The following is a 22695-nucleotide window of genomic DNA, read 5'->3' on the forward strand; positions in this document are numbered from 1 at the left end:
TTGTGTTATATTCCACCATGTTCAGTGTTATTCGATGGTTTTCTATTGTGTTCATCCTCACATATTCTTGGAGCAAGTTTGCTCTTATTTTGCTCAGATTTGGAATTTCTAAAGGCATACAGAAAAATTTAACAGTAAGGCATCTGTAATGCAATAATGAGTTGATGGTATCAACAGCAGCTGATCTAGCAGTTCATCTGTTGCCTGGAGTAATTCCACTTTGCTAGATTGATACAGCAATTATAAGAGAGGTTCATTTTCAACTGATGTATTCGAAAGAGTGTTTTGTATGAGCAAAAGTCATCTTGCATCTTGTTAAAAAAAACAAATTTGATGCCTGCTTAAGCCAAGTCTTTCAAATGAGCTGATGTTCCAAGCCCTCAATGATTTCAGTAGGCTGAAAGACCAATGTTCCAAAGGCTGAAAGACCAAAGGTCAATATAATATACTGGTAGGTGGCACAAACAAAAAACAAAACTCTGCAAAAGCATTTAAGTCATGCTCAAGTTAATCGAATCTAAAAGTGCAATACAATTCTTAGTTTCAAAACTCCTTCACTAGCAAACAGAGGCTATTGAAAAAAACAATAAAATCCCATGCAGACACAAAAGATATTTACCATCTTCAGCACTAAGAGCTAATTCGTCCTTTGGATTATTTATTTTTCCTTTATCTGTGCAGGGAAAAAGTAACACAAAGTTAGAAATTTTGGTGTTCAGCATGATAAAATGGATGGCGGTGGCAATCACAGAATTATGAATAATGAGGACAAACCCCCCAAACAAACCAGCAGAGCCGTAGGAATGGTTAAATTCAAGAAGTGCTTTCTACTTCACACACTGCTTCAAGCCTGTATCGAAGCAGCAGTCCCATGTTGAGTCTTTCTATCAGTGTGCTCTTACAACAATGTTAGTGCATACTTAAAACCTAGAAACTAGTTAGAAGCAAGCAATAGCATAAGTAGTATTAGAAGAGTAATTTTCCAACAGCCAACATCTTTCAAAATCTACACTTTCACACCTGAATTTACAAATGTGAGTTCAGCTTCCGTCTTCCCCATTAGACATGGGATAAGTAAGAAAAACAGGGGCAGGGTGAAGGGAGAAAAGAATAATAATTTAAAAAATAATTTTGGGAGACTACAGATGGAAATAAAGAATGAATTCTAAGATTAGTCTCGTCTCACTGTATTCTCTTAAAGCGAGTTTAGTATATTAACTGCTAGACTACATAGGTGAAACACTACTCAAATAAGATTTTTTTCATACTTCCACTGCCTACTGACTTGGCCCAAGCAAGCAGGTAAGGAGAGCACAGCAGCTGTTGCTCATTATTGATTTGGGTAGCTGCCAATACTTTCACTATTGAAAACTTCCTCACTATCCAAGAAACAGTTCATCACTAATTAACACAGTGCATTTTTGGAAGATGTCTGCTTCGTAGACCAGTGTTGTTCCAGTTCTTTGTGTTAATTTTGAACACTACGCCATATGAGAAAAGAAAACAGCTTTATAGTAAACGCTCCATGCAGTTTCTTGAGAAGCAAAGATTAAAACACTGATTAGTAAAGCTGTATTAGAACAGTGTGGATATGTTCAAGCCAAACTAAGGGTCATGGGAGACACACGCAAGCTTTGTGCTCACTTGAGGTGGCTGATGGAATGTCCTCTAGACTTTTGGAAGGCATTTTCCTATCTGCACTCCTTTTCAAAGCCATCAAAACAGGATTTAATTGTTCTTCTGAACCTGTTACGAGACAAAACACATGAACACTGCACACACAAACATGCCATTTCAAGCAAGTCACTAAAAAACCCCACTGACTTCTCATGACACTCTATTTTGACTTTTAGCAAAGCAGCGGACATTCAATGAAAATACAAAATAAATCCAAAATACACAAAATGAATGTCTAATTTTAGTGTCCATTTGCTCTCTCCAAATTCTCTCAGCCATAAGTAGAGAGAGGTGGTTGGCTATTTTCCTCTGTGTAGGTACTGCTGTCTGTACTGACTAATAAGGAGCTTTAGAGTGAGTATTACTTGTCTTAATTGTCCAAGAATATCACAGGATAAACTCAGATTTTAGCCATTTTGTAACCATCTTGTTACGGATCAGCATAAAAAAGTTAATAGTTTTAGTTTTTGCTCTGTGTAAAATTTGTCTATTCTACTTTCTCCTCCACAGTGAAAGTCACTGCGTTTCAATACTTGAGTAATTACCACAAGAAAACTCAACGGTGGAGGGTTTTGGATCCCAGAAATTATGCAATTGTCTCCAAGGGCAGAATCAAGACAGACCTACCTCCTCCAGAAACCTTTACAGCCCTCTCCTCTCCCCTCCCTACCTCACATTCCTCCCCATCAGCCAACCAACCAGGCCTTACAGACAGCAACACTGTAATTATGGGTAAAAAGAAATTATGTTTCATTTATCCTCATTTGTCTTGAGTTTTCACTGACTTCCATTGGAAACTCCCTTTCAAAATAGGCTCAAGAGTAAGTTAGTGGCATCAGAAACTTCACCTATTTCTCAGATTCTCTAGGTGAATAAAATACCCGCAGTCTCTCGGGGGCAAATTAAAAAGTTTGAATTATCTCCTCTGCATTAAGCTCTCTGATGACTGCTGCACATGAGACATTGACTAGAGCTGCCATTCAACCAAATGAGGAGAATCCTGGTAACCAGATCACTTTATTTACGTGGCCATTGCCTGATGCAACAGGCAGCAACACTAAATTAAGTAGCACAGAGTACTGGTATTGACTTTCTATCCAGCAATTTCACTGATAAATATTTAACTTTTGAAGACTAACTGGTCAAACTAAAGAATGAACTCAGTCAAGATACTGACATTTTTTCCTCTTTTAATCCAGGACATTTAAAAGAAACACCAAGTTTTCAGTGTTACAATGTTATTAATTTGAAGACAATGTCACAGGGGAGGAAGAAAAGGGTAAATCACGAAGACTCTTGCAATCAATTCATGCCACTAAACTCCCCTTACCAAAAAGGCTTACCCAAAGGTAGTACGTGTTTGTTAAACACTTTCTAATTAAATGAATTCATTAGTTCTTCCCAACCAAATAGCCAAAGAATTCAAATAAGGAGTATTACACAGACTTTTGATTAACATATTTCAAGTTGGCTACCAAAAAAAAAAAATGTAGCCATCTTTAACAACCCAGCACCACAAATTTTAGAAATCAAACCGCTCACAAACTGAACTCGTGGTTCCAGAGAGGGAATCAGAGTTTTCATATGAAAACCTGAATCCCGAATTTGAGCCATCATCTTCCACTTCTTCATTATCCTCAGGCTGAGACGTTAGGCAGAGTTGAGCTCCTTCTGGCTGGAGGGAGTCACTCTCATCTTTAAGTGGTGTGCTTGTTCTTCTGAATTTCAGTAGTGATTTAAATTCTGAATTATTCGGAGAGTCATCCAAGGATATATTTTCATCTCTCCTTCCTTTTTCATTCATCTCAAATGGCTTGCTTGCAATCATATTGGTATCTCTTTCCAAGGGAGAGAGATCAACCTGAACCATGCTTCTCTTTTCTATCTTATAAACAGCTCCTTTCCTTTTGGGAAGATCAGAAGCTTCAATTTCACTTACTGAAAGATCATTCATTGAAGTTCTGATATTTTGTTTGAGAGGTTCACCTTTGGTAGCTATTCTTATCTGTGTCTGATAGCTACTTAAAGCACTATATGGCTGTGATATTGTCACAAACAGAGTCGCTTTTTGTGATGGAAACACACAATCCCCAAACTTTTCTTGTTTATGTTCTTGTTTATCCAACTCTTCAGATATTGGAGGAGAAATTTCATATGCTTCTTGCAGAAGATTTTCTAAAGAGCTACTGAATTCACCAAATTTTGCAGTATTTGAAACAGAAGTCTTTTCTATTGTTTCTTGTATTTCACGAGAACAGTCTCTCTCTTGTTGATGTGGAGCATGCACACTTTCATCAGCCTGTATTTTACCTTGCTCTTTCTTGTCCATATTTTTCAACACAGAAGCTGGTGTTTCAGAGACTTCATCCGGTAGCCTCTGCAAATTAACATCAAGCATTCCGCATTCAGACTTGGACAATGCAGATCTTTCCATAGTCTCTTGGCTTTCCTGCAGCAGCTCAGCATCACACTCACAAGTCATGCTTTCAACATCCATCTCCACAGTTCTCTGAACTGTGTTGTCAACACACTTTGGGTTAGGAGGCGGCATTTCAGAGGCCTCCTCCAGCAGTTTCTCCAAAGCAGAAGTCAAGCCGCTGACCTTGGATGGGGCAACAGACTTCTCTATGGTCTCTCTGACTTCTTGTGGTAATTCCCTATTATGATCATAAGTCATACTTCTAGCTTCCATCTCCACAGTTCTCTGGACTGTGTTGTCAGCACGCTTTGGTTTAGGAGGTGGCATTTCAGAGGCCTCTTCCAGCAGTTTCACTAAAGCAGAAGTCAAGCCAGTGACTTTGGATGGGGCAAAGGATTTTTCTACTGTTTCTCTGATTTCCCCAGGCAACTCTCCATCACGCTCATAGGTCATGCTTTCAACTTCCATCTCCATAGTTCTCTGGACTGTGTTGTCAGCATGTTTTGGTTTAGGAGGTGGCATTTCAGAGGTCTCCTTGAGCAGTTTCTCTAAAGCAGAAGTCAAGCCACTGACCTTGGAGGGGGCAACAGACATTTCTATGGTCTCCCTGACTTCCCGTGGCAATTCCCCATCACGCTTATAGGTCATCCTTATAACTTCCATCTCTGCAGTTCTCTGGACTGTGCCATCAGCATGCTTTGGTTTAGCAGGTGGCATTTCAGAGGCCTCCTTCAGCAGTTTCTCCAAAGCAGGAGTCAAGCTGCTGACCTTGGATAGGGAAACAGACTTTTCTACATCCTCCCTGTTTTCCTGTGGTAACTCGCCATCATGCTTATAAGTCACACTTTCAACTTCCTCCTCTGCAGTTCTCTGGACTGTGTTGTCAGCACGCTTTGATTTAGTTGGTGGCACTTCAGAGACCTCTTCCAGCAGCTTCTCTAAAGCAGAAGTCAAGCTGCTGACCTTGGATGGGGCAACGGATTTTTCTATGGACTCTCTGATTTCCTGGGGTGACTCACCACCATGCCTGCAGGTCATGCTTATAACTTCCATCTCTGCAGTTCTCTGGACTGTGTTGTCAGCATGCTTTGGTTTAGGAGGCGGCATTTCAGAGGCCTCCTCCAGCAGTTTCTCCAAAGCAGAAGTCAAGCCGCTGACCTTGGATGGGGCAACAGACTTCTCTATGGTCTCTCTGATTTCCTGTGGCAATTCCCCATTATGATCATAAGTCATACTTCTAGCTTCCATCTCCACAGTTCTCTGGACTGTGTTGTCAGCACGCTTTGGTTTAGGAGGCGGCATTTCAGAGGCCTCTTCCAGCAGTTTCTCTAAAGCAGAAGTCAAGCCACTGACTTTGGATGGGGCAAAGGATTTTTCTACTGTTTCTCTGATTTCCCCAGGCAACTCTCCATCACACTCATAGGTCATGCTTCCAACTTCCATCTTCATAGTTCTCTGGACTGTGTTGTCAGCATGTTTTGGTTTAGGAGGTGGCGTTTCAGAGGCTTCCTTGAGCAGTTTCTCTAAAGCAGAAGTCAAGCCACTGACCTTGGAGGGGGCAAAGGATTTTCCTATGGTCTCGTTGACCTCTTCAGGCTGACCAGTATCTTCTTGGCATGTTGATTCTACACTAAAATTTGTTCGTGATATACTATTTGTGTCATCTGTTGTTTTCATTCCCACCTTTCTATATTCAGAAGGCTGAAATGCAAAGGTTTCTCTGAGCAGGTTCTGCAAACCAGCTTGAGGCCTCTGAGAACTCGTCAGAGTGCCAGCCTTGCCTGCTGCCAGATATCGTAGACAGAAAGGTTCAAATTCCCTGAACAGTTCCCTGAGGCTTTTTACGTTTTCATGCTCATCTGTAGACAGTACATTCACTTTTCCTGTGCTTTTGCTTATTTCTTCTTTTTGATCAGCAGGAGAAATATTGTCACTCTGTTCCACAGTTCTTTCAGAAACCTTGCACTGATCCGAGTGAAAAGTCGTCCCTTTTGAAACATTTTCTTCTCGTTTCAAGCTAGATGACACCTCAGAGGCTTCCTTTTCTAACTTCTTTAGGCCTAATTTAAACACATCAAGTTCAGCCTTCAGTAGAACCACCTTATCCACAGTCTCTTCAACTTCTCCATTAGGAAGTTTGATATTTAATGGAGTAGTCTTTTTCTCCTCTTCTTCTATAGGTAAACATAGCCAATTATCTACTGCTCTCTCCTTCAAAGCATCTTTATCACTAGGTGATTGCAGCAACAAGGAAACATTATGTTCTTTTGGTGAAATTATACTTTTTTCTATACATTCTTTAACTTCTTGCTCTGGAAGACCCATCTTTTCCGGGGGTTTCAAGATAACTGGTTTTCTGCCCAGCTGGACAGAATCTGTATTTTTTATGTGCATTCTATTGAGACCTTTTAGGGTAGGAGATCCTACAGGAAGTTCGCATAAGACAGAATCTGTTTTATGTTTTTTTTCTCTCTCTGATGTTTGAGTTTGTTGTTGAATTAACTCTTGCTTGCTTACATTATCTCCGCCCTTCTCTTCCTCCAATTTTCTTTCATAGGTTATTGAACTAATATTATTTGGCATAGAAACAACTCCCCTATCAATCCTACTCTGTAATTTAACTCTGGTATCCCAGAAGTTTCTCAAACTCTGGAACTGTGAAGGATCTGAAATTTGGTCCTTGGATATTTCTTTCATTTTTTCTTTTATAGACAAAACCTGGAAGCTAGGCTTCTGTTGGGAAAAAACAGCAACTTTTCCTTTAGATGCTTCTTTCTCACCTTTGCCTTTGCTCTCTAGGGAAGGTGAAGTGGCATCAACACTTGGCTGCAAATTACTGGCTTTTGGCATTTTTGTATATTCATTAACTTCATTAGGTGGAATTGTTCTTTCTGGCTTTTCAAACGCATGGCCTGGTCCTTCATTTCTTGAAGCCTGGCTTGCACAACTCAGTTTAGCACTCCTTAACATATTCTTGCTTTGATCATCCAGTCCATTAGGCAGGTATTCTGCAAATGGTTTTATTTTATCACTTTTTCTGAGACCTTTCAATGTACCACCATCTGATGCATTAATCTTGATACTGATGTCTTTCTCTTCATCACTGGGAATAGTTTTATCCCTGTCCCAGAATGCTCTGATCTCCCTTATTCTTCTTTTTTCTTGTATTGCCTTCTCCGATTCACATTTCTGAGCTGGCAGCTTCTGTTCCTGATGTTCCAAGAGATTTGATTTTTCATTCTGTCGCTTGATTTCTTGACCACATTCTTTTTCTTCCGGTCTTGTACAGTCAAATTCAATTAGTGATTTGTCATTTTGCTCCTCATTCTCCTCCTCTTCCTTAAGTTTCATCCTCTCTTTCATTAGCTGTATATCTTGTGAAATAAATGATGTATGTGAAATAGTGTTCTGGTTTTTAATCTTTCTAAATGGTAACTCTTCCGCAGCTTCTGGTTTTCCATCCATGCTAGGCCCACTGTGTTCTGCAGGAAGAACTGCTGTTCTGGCTGATAGGTCCACTTCCTCTTTAGATTCCCTGCCTTGGGATCTAGCTGATACATGTTTCCTATCTTCAGTACCAGAACTTCTTTTAAACAAATCTACTTTTGATAGCGATTCATCAGCCACTTTCATGAGTTCATCAGCATGTTTGTCAGGCTTGAAAGTGGTTTTAGCATCTTGCTTCTCAACAAGATTAGGCTTACCTTGTTGACGACTTGTAGCATGAGTATTTGACACCTCATGTGCTTCTGTCTTAGCAGAAAGCTGATGTTCATCTACAATGTAAACACACTTATCAGAGTTAGGAATCAGACACATGACTCTACGAACGTTTGATCTATCTTGAAAAATCCCTCAGATTTTTTTTTTCTAAGCTGTTAGCAGAGAAAAAAGTTCTTTGTCCCTGTGTTTTGGAAAGAACCATACTGCAAGCAATAGAGTGAAAAATAAATTCTAACACTGAGATATCCGACTGCAAGATTAATCATATTACTTTCAAGGGAGCAAGTGGATAAGATTGGTTATCCCCATTCTAAAGGGAATGGCTACACTGAAGAGAGGGTGAGTGGGGGTTGGAGAGGGAGTGACAGGAACCAGATGGACTGACAGGACGACAACCCAGCATACTTGTGTTTAGTCCCATGAGCAAATCCTCAAGCCAAAATTACAACTGGATTACTAGCAGGAACAGGCAGCAGACAGAAAATCATCAGTTTCCATGTAGACAGATCCACCAAGCCTTACAACAAGAATTTTATCAAAATATCAACACTTCACCTTCATCATCCTCAATAAAAGTGCTAATCCACGCTCTGATCCAATTGCTAATTCTTAAGAATAACAGCAGAATATAATCTAAAAAATACTGACTACATTAGAGCATTAAAATACAAAAAAGTTACTTAGAATTCCAATTCTACAGTATGTAGCACATTCCTTCTATTTCTGTTCCCTAGTTGTTAATTCTTAGATACAAGTGATTTAAATATTAATGAATATGTGCTATCTGCTGTTGCATTCTGTTCATTACTCCTATTAGTCTCTTACCAGTAAAGTTTTTGTGTGACTTTGATTCATGGTTCAAGAACTGGTTGGCTTTATTTTCACGTGTCTCATCAACACTCAGTTCATTATTGCTATTTGGCAGGACATTACTGGAGGTCTTTTGTGGAGTTTCAAGTTTCTTAGGAGTAACTGTTTTTGACTGCAAGGTCTCATTAACCAGGAAGACTGACTTAATAGTGTCACAAGGACTGGATGCCGATGTATCATCTTGTAAATCATCTATTGTTTTTACTTGTAGAGCTGACGAAGGCTGTAGAGCAGAAATTTGCTTATTCCTAAATGAATCTGATGTAATAGCATCACTTTCACTCCTCTTTGTTTCATCAGATTCTAACAAATCAAACTCTCCTTTTTCTCTACCATGGTGTAGCTGTGGGCTTTCTAGAGGTTTTCCTTTATCTGTGCTAGATGAGAACCTCACTTGTTTTAGTTTTTCTAGGGAAATTTGTGTGGAGTCTTCCACTTTTTGTGTAGAGTCTTCCACTTCCTCCTTAAGAGAGTTCTTCTCAGCCTCTCCTTCAAAAATAGTACCAGTAGGAAGAGCATTTTTTTTCTGAACATCTAACATCTGACTAACACGAACTTCTGAGTCAGTGGAACTTGAACTTGAAGTGCGCTTCAGAATGCCTTTGGGTGGTGTACCAACGCCATTAACCCTCTCAGTCCGTTTGGCTGGTTTTGGAACAAAGTCTTTTTGTGACACGGGATCTGTTGCTTTCTGAATTAATTTTCTGACTTTTGGGACAGGATGCTTAACTAGCCCTTTCTGTGATTCACCAGTAGGTTCTACAGAAGGCTTCTTCAGTTCCTCTGTTTCATCATTTTCTAAATCTGGTTTAGGTTGGCTCTCTTCTGAGAGTGATAAGATTTCTGTAAGACATATATAGAGAAGAAATCATAAGTTTACATGATATTCATCTGCATAAACAAGAACAGTATGACTCGGTACAGATCTAGAGTGAGGCGTTTATATTGATTTATTAAAACCATCTGCAGTAAAACACAGGAAGAAATTCAACACAGGTGCTGATGTCAATTGTATGTAACAGGAATTTTTATCAGACAAAATCCTGCAGTTATTTCTTATTCTAGAAATATTAATTATTTGACAATTCTAAAGATAGAAAGCACACCAAATTTTTGATAAGCATTATTCCCACAGTGCACAAACTTTGCAGGGAAGGGAAGCTTTTGAATAAGCATACACCTCTTCAGGTTCAGAATATAAACAGCAACCTATAGAAATGGAAACAGGCTATTTCCACATTTATAAGGAACATGGTAAAATTCAGATGCGATGTCCCAGTATAGTGATGAAAATTTTTTATTCCCAATGTGCAAGTTTTCCTTTTTCCTGTTGGCAACTTTCATAACAGAGACAGGAGAGTAATTTCCATGTATGAGCTTGTAAATTACAACTGCAAATGCCTGTATTATGATATTTCATCACCCATCTACTTGCCTGACTGCAGGAATATCAAAAAATAAATAGAACTGAGAGAAACAAAGGAAAAAAATCAAAGGGAATTAGGCTTCTTCTGTTGAGCCAATAGCAGCAATGACAGGAAGGTCATAAAGACATGTATGCCAAAAATCAAGGGAATTTCCCAGTTCTCTTAACAGCAATTCAGAACAAGCATCCTTCTCATACCTAGTACTTAATGCTGACTAGAACTGTGAGTAAAAGAAAGGAAGCAAACCCTATTTACTCACATAAACAGTTATTTCCCGAGTATACATATGTTTTACATGGAGTTTGAAATGAAACAGTTGATTACTGCAAGTAATATGACAAGCTTTGATATCTCACATAAAGAAGCAGTGAAAGTAAAAATTATTTACATGTAAGCTAGCAAAAAATTCACAGTGATATGCTAAATACATATGTTTACCCATATTTGACAGCTGAGGTAGGATGGCTGGTCTATTTTCTGATTCCACACTGTTCAAGTCATCACCTGATGCAATGGAATTAAATGGATTTCTCCTTTGCTAAAAAAAAAAAAAAAAAAAAAAAAAAAATCAAAAGAGTAACTGCAGCCAAACCATGATATCAGTACAGTCTCAACAAAATAAATGAAAGTGCAGTGACTCCCCCTTCTACCCTGTCAGCAAAGAATCTGAAAGTATGCCTCTTAAATTGGGTATGTGACAAAAAACTACTTAACATGAACCAGTTAACTATCAGAAGTGCTAGTGACAGCCTCACCCCGTTCATTTTGAAGTCACCAGTAGCAGAGATAAGACACCACCTGAAACAGCTTGGGATTTTCAAGTGTCTTTAAGTTAAACAATTTTATCTTTACTTCTGGGACCTTTGAGATACTGGAGCACAGCAAGACAGTGCTAATCAATAGCTGACGAGAACTGGAAACAATGTCAAGCACACACAGCCACTGATTATAGCCATTGTAGCCACTTCAGTGCTGAACTTTGTGGTTTCCCATCTCTCCCTCCAAAACAAAAAGTGCTAATTTTTTTCCAAGTTAGTATCTTTCTTCCACAAACCTTTAATTGTCTTTGCCACTGAAGCAAATAAACAGACAAAATGAAAAAGATAACTTCTGCTGTATTCAATATCAATCATACCTTTACTGGCGAGACTGTTGTTTTCATAGATCTTTCCTCTGGTTTTTCTAACATAGAGATTATTGGTTTAGAACTGCAAAGAAAAAGCATATAGCAGCCTCAGCAAACAAGACATTACTTTAAGCCTTTTTCAAAAAGCAAAACAGATTTGTTTCTACATACTCAAATATAACCTCTTGGCAAATACAGTTTTCTGTTTAGCCTGTTCTTATCAGATTTAGCAGCAAACCTCTTTACAATAGTATCATAGTATAGCTAGGTTTGGAAGGGACCTTAAAGATCATCTAGTTCCAGCCCCCCTGCCATGGGCACGGACATGATGATTGGAAGGCGGGAGCACCTTCCATATGAGGACAGGCTGAAAGAGTTGGGCTCGTTCAGCCTTGAGAAGAGAAGGCTCAGAGAAGATTTTATAGCAACCTTCCAGTACCTGAAGGCGGCCTACAAGACAGCTGGAGAGGAGCTATTCATAAAGGCTTGTGGTGATAGGATGAGGGAGAACAGTTATAAACTGGAGAGGGGAAGATTTAGACTAGACATTAGGAAGAATTTCTTCACGATGAGAGTGGTGAGACACCAGAACAGGTTGCCAAGGGAAGTTGTGGATGCCCCATCCTTCGAGGTGTTCAAGGCCAGGTTGGTTGTGGCCTTGGGCAGCTTGACCGGTTGGGATGTCCGTGCCCATGGCAGGGGGGTTGGAACTAGATGATCTTTAAAGTCCAACCCTAACTATTCTGTGATGCTATGATTCTATTATTTGAATTAAGATCTATAAAATCTGTGGTTTGATAGCATAAGTGAAGTAAGTTTTAGCTTTTGATCTTGACTAAGTTTCGCCCGGATAAGGAGAAAAATAGCCAGAAGATACAGCTCCTATATTATATCAACAAGGATTTAATCTATTTGCAGAACAATGCAAGAATTTTTTTTCCAAAACAATCAGATATTTATAATTTGAGTTTATCTAAACATCTCAGAATCAGAAAAGCGTTTGTTTTTTGAAGAAGTCAGATGTGGATTTAAATATGGTCTTCATATAACAACCGCATGCAGTATCTTATCTTTACACAGAAAATGCTGGCATCAATCAATTTACACACTTATTATTTTGTGGATGGGGAAAACAAAAATTAATATTCTCTGGGTAGGAAATATGAACTCAGGCTAGGAAGGAAAACAATTCCTGCAGTCTTCTTCTAACATAGCTGTACAAGCAGATTCTAATACTGAATTTTTCTTTGATCAATGATCTTTAGCATGGGTGAAAAGACGTTCGGATATCAATTGGTAAGTAGCAGAGCCAGGAGACAACACTTTTGAGGGCAGATGTGGTATCTCAGGACAAGAAAACAGCTCACAGCTCTCATCAAGTTCTAAGTTGGAACAAGAGCTGTCTCCTCAAAGATCACCATAACAAGGTAACTGACAAAAAATCTGCCCTGCTGAGGAGAGAACGTTTCCATCTTCTTCATGTTTCAGTACAGTTAACCTCGAAGCATAGAAAAACAGCACGGCAGCCACCCTGGAAAGGCTACCAGCCTCTGAGAAGTGACATCACTTCCATTTTATAAATGGAAAAACATCATTACAGAGAAGATGACACAGTAATGAGCAGCCTAAACATAAGGTTAGTAAAAAAATACCACTTGTAAGCTGAGCTATAAATTTCTATACCTCTTCCTTGCTCTTTTGGGTCAACATGACCTTTAAGAAATATACTGCCACGCACAGTGCTACAAACTTTAGGTATGTGCTAATATTGTAATGGAAACTCTCTCATGAGTGAAAAAATAAACTGTTCTTGTATCAGTGCTAACTGCAGCAGCCTCTTAAATGCACACACCAGGTATAATATTATTATTATTATTTGTTTTATTTTTCTCTGACCCTAATAAGAAAAGAAATGTTTCCTAGTTCTGAAAGAGCTCATATTGCAACTTTATTTTAAAAAAATATCATTCCCCATTACAGTTTTTAACTTTCTAATACTTTCTAAAAAAAACTGAAAAAACATACTTCTATTTAAAAGAATCTTCATTCTGCTGAACTGGAGCTTATGGTCTTGCTTTAATAAGTATTTGAGTTCGTGTTTTTGTTTTTATGAGCACCTGTGTTCTCCTGCACTTCCTGTCTCATCTACACCATCTACCACCCAACAGTACAAACACGATTTTATTTTTTTAAGGTCCAGGGTCACGAATGCTTCAACCCTTCCCTCATTTTAAACAAGGAAAATATTGTTATGTACCCTGAACTACAAGAAACTGATAAGACATTCTTCAGTCTGCAGTTATTGCAGATGGGGAGGTAACCTTTTTAGGTCTTGTTGAACTCACAGACAATCCCACAGTATTTTAACATAATGCTTCTTCAGACTTACAGAATAATGAAAGTTAATTTGCAATTACATGCAGAAAACCCTGCTCTAAAGAAAATATAAGGTAGAGGAAAAAAAGCTACCACACCTAGCATCCTCTAACTACATTTCTCAACAAAGCGTCTGAAAATATGAGTTTACCCTCAAACCATACAGATGGTGAAAAAGAATAGACTGTTCCCAGATATGCTGCATTCACAAGGCTAATCTAAGGACACAGGAAGCCAAATCGATAAATATATCTATATTTAAAAGAAATCCTGTACTGCAATTCAGGAAAACACCATCCTGAGAACCACAATGAAGGTCCAAACTCCCACACAGACTGGACAGCAATCTATAGGCAAAAAAGCAAAGGCAGGAGCAGAGCTGGAGAAAGGAGTTACAGATTTACATGGACTGGCAATACTCCGAAATGAACTCCCATTCCAAAATATAAGCTTTCCTGGACTCATCCTGAAGGGCAGAGAATCTGGAGAGAGAAAAGCTAGTGTAATTTAATGATACTCTATAAAAGTGTTTTTACCTATGTATTCCAACACCCTATTATTCCAGAAAATTCACCTAGATTTTAAGAATTACGTTTTTTGTCTAGGTTTTCACCTTGCAGAACTCTAGAACTCACATTTTTCACCCATCCAAAGTAGTCTAAGAATATTTTGAGGTCTAGGGAAGAAAACAACCTACAAATCTTAATTTGAGAGAGAAAATCCCTGTATACATTTAGATTCAGCATATAGACAGATGGTATCAGTGAACAGAGGTAAAATATTGACAGTCTGAGTCACCCTAGGAAAACTCTTTCTGTGCAAGACCACACCTTCTAAGGTGCTCACACACCAGGTCTGTAAAGGCTATGGTATGCAAGGAAAGTACTACAGTGATATAACACCCACGGAAAAAATTAATAGCTTCATTACTGAATTTAGACATTTGGGGCATGGGGATGAAGATCAGTATGCTAATTTTAAAGAATACAGTTGTGGGCTAATTTCAGCTTCACCTAATCTAGGTGCACCCTGACTAAACAGCAGCTGAACTGGCCCCAGGGCTAGATTTGATCCTCAACAGTTCACAAACACAGATCTACCAGAACTGAACTTCCTTCCCATTCTGTAAGAATTGCTTTGGTTTAAGAACAGGACTGAGGAAAAAAAAGGTCTGTGTAATTTGTTATCACATATTTACTGGTCCAAATCCTCAGGTTAGCAGTTGTTCTATTCAGGCAATGTCTGCAAGCCAATGCTGGCCTGAAGAAGGGGGAGTGCCGAGGAAAGAGATCCCAAAACCAAAAACCCAAAGCTCCCACAAACCTACCCTTGAAGCAGCACTTTGAAATGTTCCAGGTGCTTGAACCACAGGTAGCATTGGCTCAATATGAGCTAGCAATGTGTGCTTGCAGCCCAGAAGGCCAACTGTATCCTGGGCTGCATCAAAAGAAGCATGGCCAGCAGGTCAAGGTAGTTGATTCTGCCCCTCTATTCCTCTCTTGTGAGACCTCATCTGGAGTACTGTGTCCAGTTCTGGAATTCTCAAGAAGGATCTGGAACTGTTGGAACGGGTCCAGAGGAGGGCTACAAAGATGATCAGAGGGCTGGACCACCTCCCATATGAGGGCAGGCTAAGACAGTTGGGGTTGTTCAGCCTTGAGAAGAGAAGACTCCAAGGAGACCTTATAGTGACATTCCAGTACCTGAAGGGAGCCTACAGGAAAGCTGGGGAGGGACTTTTTACAAAAGCTTGTAGTGATAGGACTAGGGGAAATGGGTATAAACTGGAGACGAGCAGGTTTAGACAACATAAGGAGGGGTTTCTTCACAATGAAAGTCGTGAGGCACTGGCACAAGTTGCCCAGGGAGGCTGTGGATGCCCCCTCCCTGGAGGTGTTCAAGGCCAGGTTGGATGGGGCCTTGGGCAGCGTGATCTAGTGGGACGTGTTCCTGTCCATGGCAGGGGACAGTAGAACTAGATGATCTTTAAGGTCCCTTCCAACCCAAGCTATTCTATGATTCTATGACACTGAAGCTGCTAACTCACTTTACGTAGTCCCAAGCTTTTGAATGATACTGTTTCACCCTCTTAGTTCTAGCCATGTTGAAACTGTTCGCGTTGCAAGAGGAATATCCAACAGAAATTAATTCCCTGTGGCTTTGCTATCCTAACAACCAAATTAAGTGTTTGTAGTCTAGGTTTTCCCTTCCTACCTCAGCTGGTAGGGCTATGGCTTTCCAAGCCCATGTTTCTCCTCAATTCCTCATCAGCTGCTGCCATTGGAGACAGGCTCACAGCCACGTCAGACCAGTTTCTTTCAAAGTCCAGTCTCAAGAGAACAGAAAGGAGGAGTATTTTAGAAACATTGCGTGCCTGCTGCCGTTTCCAACATGCAATGTCGTGTAGGCTAGTCTCAGTCATAGTGAAATAAGCCTATGCTGAAATCATAAGCAATGAATTGCATGTAGTCCTGCCACATTTGCTTGCTTCAGCTTTTTACATTTTAGAAGCAAATAATTTGAGACATCTAAGCAAGAATTTATGCAAATTAAACACAAGCAAGTGTCCAGCTCACAAATTACATTTCCCTTCCAACTGTCTCATAAATCCTGGACTGTCTGAGCTTGCTGCAGCAGAAAGATCCTGAACTATTGGCGAAAGTATAAACACACATGAAAAAGGGGCAAACAGGCTGATAAACTTCTGGCACAATTTGGAGCAAAGGACAGGAGAGGGTCCTGGGCAATAATTATCAAGCTTCACATGGATGTGACCTGGAATAAGTCATCAAATCACTGCAAGTTAAAGAATACAGTCAAGTTGGCCATATTCCAGATATATTTTCTACATGTTCTTAAACCTCATTACATTATATATTTTTGAAGAGGTTGCCCTGACAGTTTATGAAATGTATTACTCCAAATCACACCGTTTGTGAAGCTGTTACGGTAGGAATAACACTACAAGGCTGCACTTATTTTAAAGTATCATCTTCTTTTCCTGATACGCAAGAGATACATTAAACGGCAGCATATCTTGTGCTGTCCATGAAGAAATAACACTACAACAATCTCCTGAAGGTAAGAGTCACCTGTAAGAAGACTACATTCAGTAACAACTAACTCTGTTAGTTTCAGCCAACTTGGAGGGTATGGGGAGCTAAGCTCTTTCTTGTGATAAGCAATCTTTGTCTTCCTTACCGTACAACTTCATTTTTGGGAAAGTCTATAACAAAGCAGTTTATTTGACCTTTTACAGCACAATTTCAGATGTAAGACAGATAACCTTCTGGGTTCACTGATAATGATACATAAAGGATAACAAAGACCATTAACTCAAGCCAGAGTTAAGACTTACACCAACCTTTGGTGCCATTCGGCATGAGTGTGCGTGCCCAGTTTGCAGACCACGAAAGTTTAAGATGGAACTGCTACTAGATATTGTACAAATGCATAGTAGGAGACAAGCCTTGCTGCAAAGAAAACACAGGTGACAGACAGAGAAGGACTTAAAAGACAGCCAAGAAAGTGAAATGTTACAGAGCTGATCAGTGATACAATCAGAAGTAAAACAGTCAACCTCAGAAGTAACCCTGGCTCTCACCCTCACTCTGTTCACTGAAAGCACAAAAAATAGCTATCTGTGCTACACCCTGGTTCTTGTTTTCTCAGTGATCTCAAGGAATTTAAAGCTATTTAAAGACATTTCTTTTCCACCTGTTATCACCCTAGCTAAGAGATCAGCATTTCCCATTTCAAATGCAGGTTCCTTTTAAAGCTCTTCACTCAGCCAATTAATGACTATATATAGGTGTTTTAAAGAGAAGGCATTTATCTCAGAAATAAATTCAGGCCATTTCAAAGCAAAACGGAGCTGCTTGGTATGTTTACAGGCTTGAGATAGAGAGATTTAATACAAAATCCTCCACAGTTCAGCAATTATTTCTCATGCAGCTTTCCCTTAACAAATAGAGCCACTCACACATACCCTAGCTGATCGTCTTGCCCTACTCTGAATGGAAGCCTCTCTCTTCTGGAAAGACATTTATTTTAAATGGTAGAATCAGATTTGTTTTCCACAAGTATCCAAAGATCCTCATTCTTTCCACCTCAAATACATTTTGTCTTTCAAAAAAAAGGTGTCGGATGTCTTAAACTGTGACAAGAAAAATTTGGAAAAGAGCAGTTTCTCAGTCTCTGGTTCTTTGTATGTTCCAAGTTTTAAATTCAGGCTGAGTCAACAGTCTGGTCTCATTGAGTGACTGACAGCAGAGATGCAGAGGTTATTGTCCCCGTATCAGTAACTGATCACGGCCAGTCATTCTAACCTGAAAATCCTGATCTCACTTCTGGGAGCCAGACCAAATTGTGACATGAGAAGCGTGTACACCATTGACCACTTCTTCCTTGTAGAGACAGATTAACAATGCCTGGCTATGATTTGTCAGCCTTGTACAGGCACGGATTCATTCGGTGATACTGAAGAAACATTTGATGATCTTTGAAATACGAGGAAAGCATAGTATTTTGGATGGAACTCAGAGCTCACAAGTTTCACCAGTCCTGATAAATACACACTGATTCAACAGACAGCTTACCTGGAACTAGCTTTCAGTTGTGGCTGTTCTTCTTGTTGTTCCACAATGCTATGTAGTTCTGGTGGCACAAAGACTTCTTTATTAACATTGCTCACCCAGCTGTTCTTCGCTTTGTTTGATCTGTTCTGACTCACTTCAGCTAAAACACGAAACAAGAATATTCTTGTCTCCCATATGTCCATACAGGATTTCTTAAGAAGCAAATACAAGTATTTCCACTCAGTCCTACAGCTGTTTCAGAAGTCCATTATATTTGATTCTATATAGAAGTGTCCCATACTGCTTCAAATAATTCATTCTACTACTCTAGGTAGATCTGCGTTAGACCTTAAAGTGATCCTAAATGGAGATGCTTTGTACAAGAACCCTAGTAAAGGCTGATCCCTTAATTCCTGAAGCCAGACAAATATCAAAAATTCAGCCTCGGTGTCCTGAGGAAACAAAACCAACTAATCAATAGAAAACTGAAAATGTGTTGAAGTTCAGTTAATCAATTCAATTATTCCTTTCCTACAGCAGTAAATTGGGTGTTGGTCACAACTGTTATTTAAGCAGTTGGCTAATCCTTTATGAATAGAATTACCACAAAAAGTTAAGAAGGTTCATAATAAAAAACAACCAAATAAAAAGCCCCACCAATTCAGCAAATGCAAATACATTTGCATTTCTTTTTGGGGTGGGACAGATCCTATTCTGACAATCCCTTTTGGAGTGAAAACATTCGTCCACATTACATCCTCTCCTGCTTTCACACTTCTCCAACAGTTTAAAAACGAAGAATTTTTCAGTGTGCAATAACACGCTAGATTTTTATTCTTATTTTTGCTACCCATAATCACAAGCAAAAATACCTCGACATGAGTCATTGAAACCAAGCAATTGCACACAATTCTGAATGCAACATTATGACCCTTTGTTCAAGTAATAAAATCAGGAGCAATTAACCTTCCTTTAAGATAATGTGGCTTTAAGTGCTTTCCTTTAAGCTCTAAATTACTGTAAAATTTAGCTAGAATTTTACAGCTGATTTTCATAGCCAAAACCAGTCAAAGCCACAAACATACCACATTAATCACCTGTGATTTTTTGCATTCTTTTCTGGTTTTGGCCTTTCCTTGTAAAACAAAAAAACCCAAACCACCACACAGTAACCTCAAACTGACTAAAATGCCATTATGCAAACTCATATCTGGGAATATAGGAATTGTGAAGGTGTAACATTCCAGGATTAGACACATGAAAACAAAGCTAAATTGTAGTTATAAAACCTATAGCAAGTAGCAAGCTATAGTCCCATCCACCGCTCTAAGAGAAGTAAGTTACTTGCTCCTCTAGCGCACCGCAAAATCCCTTAATAGAACTTAAAAAAAGATTAAAAATACCAGTACAATCTGTTGAGATAATAACAGTCTTGTCCTTCTAAGTTAAAAGGATTTAGTAGAACAGGAGGAGGGGATGGGGGTCAATTTCTCTAAGAAAAAAACCAAACAACATGAAACCCCCACTTTTTGTACAAAGAATGACAAAACTGACCACCCTGCCCACAGCAGGAGGGTTGGAACTAGATGATTTTTAAGGTCCCTTCCAACCCTAACTATTCTATGATTCTATGACCAGGACTCTTCCGGTTGGAGGGTCAGATGCAGAGAGGCTTACAACCGAAATCTATAAAATCCTGTATATTATATATGTTTTTGTGAAAAGAGACCAACTGTTCACTATCTCTCCCAGCGATAATACGAATTAATGGGGAAAAAAATACAGAAATATGCCCTCTATTTCAAAAAGGTCTGTGATGCAACTGGCTGCCAGTTGGTCCTGGCCTTGGAGCCCATTGCCAGGCACTCTCGGAGGCAAAGTGCTGCGGAAACGAGCTTTTGGCTTGGGTCCAATAGAGCAGCTCACCTTCTACTCTTCTGTTTTATTTCTCTCCAAACAAAACACTGCATTTACTTCTGATGCTAAACACAGTGCATTGTATTCCCACATTCCTTTACTAAATATTTTATTCTGAAACTCTTATTTTACTAAGTGAGCCCCAAGCTTGTTAACATTGCTCAATTTGCACACTACTACCTATCTGTACCATTAAATTAATGTCTGCAACTGGTGTTTGGCACATGAACAGTTGGCTTTAACAAATGTTTCTAATAGATCATTTGAGGGCAACTACCATGAGGTGGGGAATGGTGAGTGCACTCAAAGGTAACCTGGACACTGGATGCCAGTTCTAGCTGCCAGAGCTTCCAGCAATTTCAAATTGACTTGAAATACCTTTGGTCACCTTAAAAATACAAAAATAAATGAAGCCTCGGAGGTCTCAAACTGAGCAAACAAAACCTTGGAAATCCATACTAGAGAGCAATTTCCTCAAGCTCTGCAGTACTGCACATTCCAGGGTAGCTCACAAGGCCTCAGAAATGGAAATGAGAATGCAGTCCAGCAGTGCAGAGGGCTTTAAGTCCCACACATAAACACAAGCCGGTCCCTCTTGTTTGCTGTCATCACATGGAATTCTCACTTTAATACACAGCTCTAAGGGAGAAGAAAGCTTACATTGTAAGCTGCAAGGGAAATCTCTCTTTTGCATCATTTTCTGCTTGTAGATACCATTTCTGAGATTAGCTAGGTAAGAGTCAGCCTTTCCAAAATAAAATATAAATGAAATGCTTACCAAGAGTGGCAGGCTTCCTTCGCATGGAAGCTCTAATAATATCTGCTCCATGTATCCTATCTCTGTGCCTCTTTGATTTTGCTTCATAAAACCACTGCCCACTCATATTCTTCAGCTGAACATCATCTTTGACTTTTTCTGGTAAATGCCTAGGGAGAAGGAAAAAAAGAAGAATCAAATAAATGAGAATCACGCACAATGTACTTATTTGGGTAAACAGAATAAAAGTCAAATCTTTTTGGTTTGGGGTGCATGCAAGCATTTTGGTTTGGTTTGGGGTTTGTTGGGTTTTTTTAAACACAGTCTCAGCATGCTACTTCCATTTTCCGTTACTCTCTTTAGAATCACAGAACGGTTTAGGTTGGAAGAAACCTTAAAGACCATCCAGTTCCAACCTCCCTGCCATGAACAGTGACACCTCCCACTGGATCAGGTGGCTCAAAGCCCCATCCAACCTGGCCTTGAATATCTCCAGGGATGGGGCATCCATGACATCTCTAGGCAATGAATATTTAATCATGAAGGATCACAATGAGCTGGAGAGGGAAGAGGCTCAACCCCATTACCCTCAGAGCATCAGCTGAAGTAACTCTTCACAAAAAAAAGTCTTTGCCATGATAAACTCTCAAGCAGAGACAGTCCAGAGAAGTCTCCAGTAATGGCAGATCTTGATGTCTTGCTTCCAAAAGCCAGTTGTCCAAAGTTAAAAAAAAGAGATATGCTAGCAGAGTAGCATAAGAAATCTGTGCCAAAATTAAGTCCATACCTGTTTGGGGGCTCAGAAGATGCCTTTCCAGGCTGTTCACATGGCACAAATGCACTGGAAAGATGGTGGCTTCTTCCATAGTTTACACAAAAATCCTGATGTAGAATCATAGAATGACCCAAGTTGGAAGGGACTCACAAGGATCATTGAGTCCACCTTCTGTTCCTGCACAAGACAACCCCAACGTTCACACCATGTGTCTGAGAGTGTTGTCCAAATGATTCTTGAATATTGTCAGGCTTGGCACCATAGCTACTTCCCTGGGGAGCCAGGTCCAGTGTTTCACCAACCTCTGAGTGAAGAACCTTTTCCTAATATCCAACCCAAACCTTCCCTAGCACATTATCTTGCCGTTCCATGGGGTCCTATCACTGGTCACCAGAGAGATCAGTGCCAGCTCCTTCTTCTTCCCTTGTGAGAAAGCAGTAAACTGCTATATGAATACAATGTGCTACAAAGGCAGGCAGCACCACATGTAAGAAACAACAAAATAAGTTTGTGCAGTTTATTAAACTACATGTATCTACCACATGACCTGCAGCCATTCTAAATACTAAAAATTTTCTTCACAATAATTTGGTTTCAGCCTTCGGGGACACTCTTGTTATGAAGAACAGAACAGAGGTGCTGCGTGCAATTTGAGAGGTTGTTTTCTTTCCCCGTTAGGTATATCACACATTAGGTATATGCTTATATGTAGCCTGGGGACTATCCTGCAGACCAAGAAAGTTACTACACAGATTTAGAGTACTAAATTAAATTAAAAAAAAAGTCAAGTTTGGCTTCATCTGCCTTCTCCATTTACGTCCTTTTCTTCAGCAAACCAGCTAATTACAGAGCCCAAGGGAAAAAATCAAAACAAATCAAGTTACACGGAGACTTTAAGGCTAAACACAGTCCACTTTGCTGTGGGATGGTGCTATATTCCACAAGCCTGATGGCCAATCATGGCATCATAGAAGGGTTTGGGTTGGAAGGGACCTTTAGAGGTCATCTAGTCCAACCCTCAGGAGATGCATGCCCGTTTCACATTGCTCAT

At 39.6% G+C, this 22695-nt stretch overlaps 1 protein-coding gene across 7 annotated transcripts in view; it reads right to left on the reverse strand.

Moving 5' to 3' along the window:
• The window catches only part of LOC104068395 (synaptotagmin-like protein 2), a 64106-nt gene that overhangs the window by 12745 nt on the left and 28666 nt on the right, over positions 1-22695 (reverse strand). For 4 of the 7 annotated variants that reach the window (XM_054067838.1, XM_054067844.1, XM_054067822.1 and 1 more), the window contains exons 1-3: positions 3220-7790; positions 1645-1746; positions 620-673 (exon numbers count right to left, since the gene is read on the reverse strand). In XM_054067838.1, coding sequence (XP_053923813.1) covers positions 620-673; positions 1645-1746; positions 3220-7729 — 4666 coding nt within the window. In that variant the 5' untranslated portion in view covers positions 7730-7790. The other 3 variants (XM_054067863.1, XM_009571263.2, XM_054067871.1) reach the window with 2 other exon arrangements.

The sequence above is a fragment of the Cuculus canorus genome, chromosome 1 (genome assembly GCF_017976375.1).
Source record: "Cuculus canorus isolate bCucCan1 chromosome 1, bCucCan1.pri, whole genome shotgun sequence".
In the NCBI taxonomy this organism is placed as follows: domain Eukaryota; kingdom Metazoa; phylum Chordata; class Aves; order Cuculiformes; family Cuculidae; genus Cuculus; species Cuculus canorus.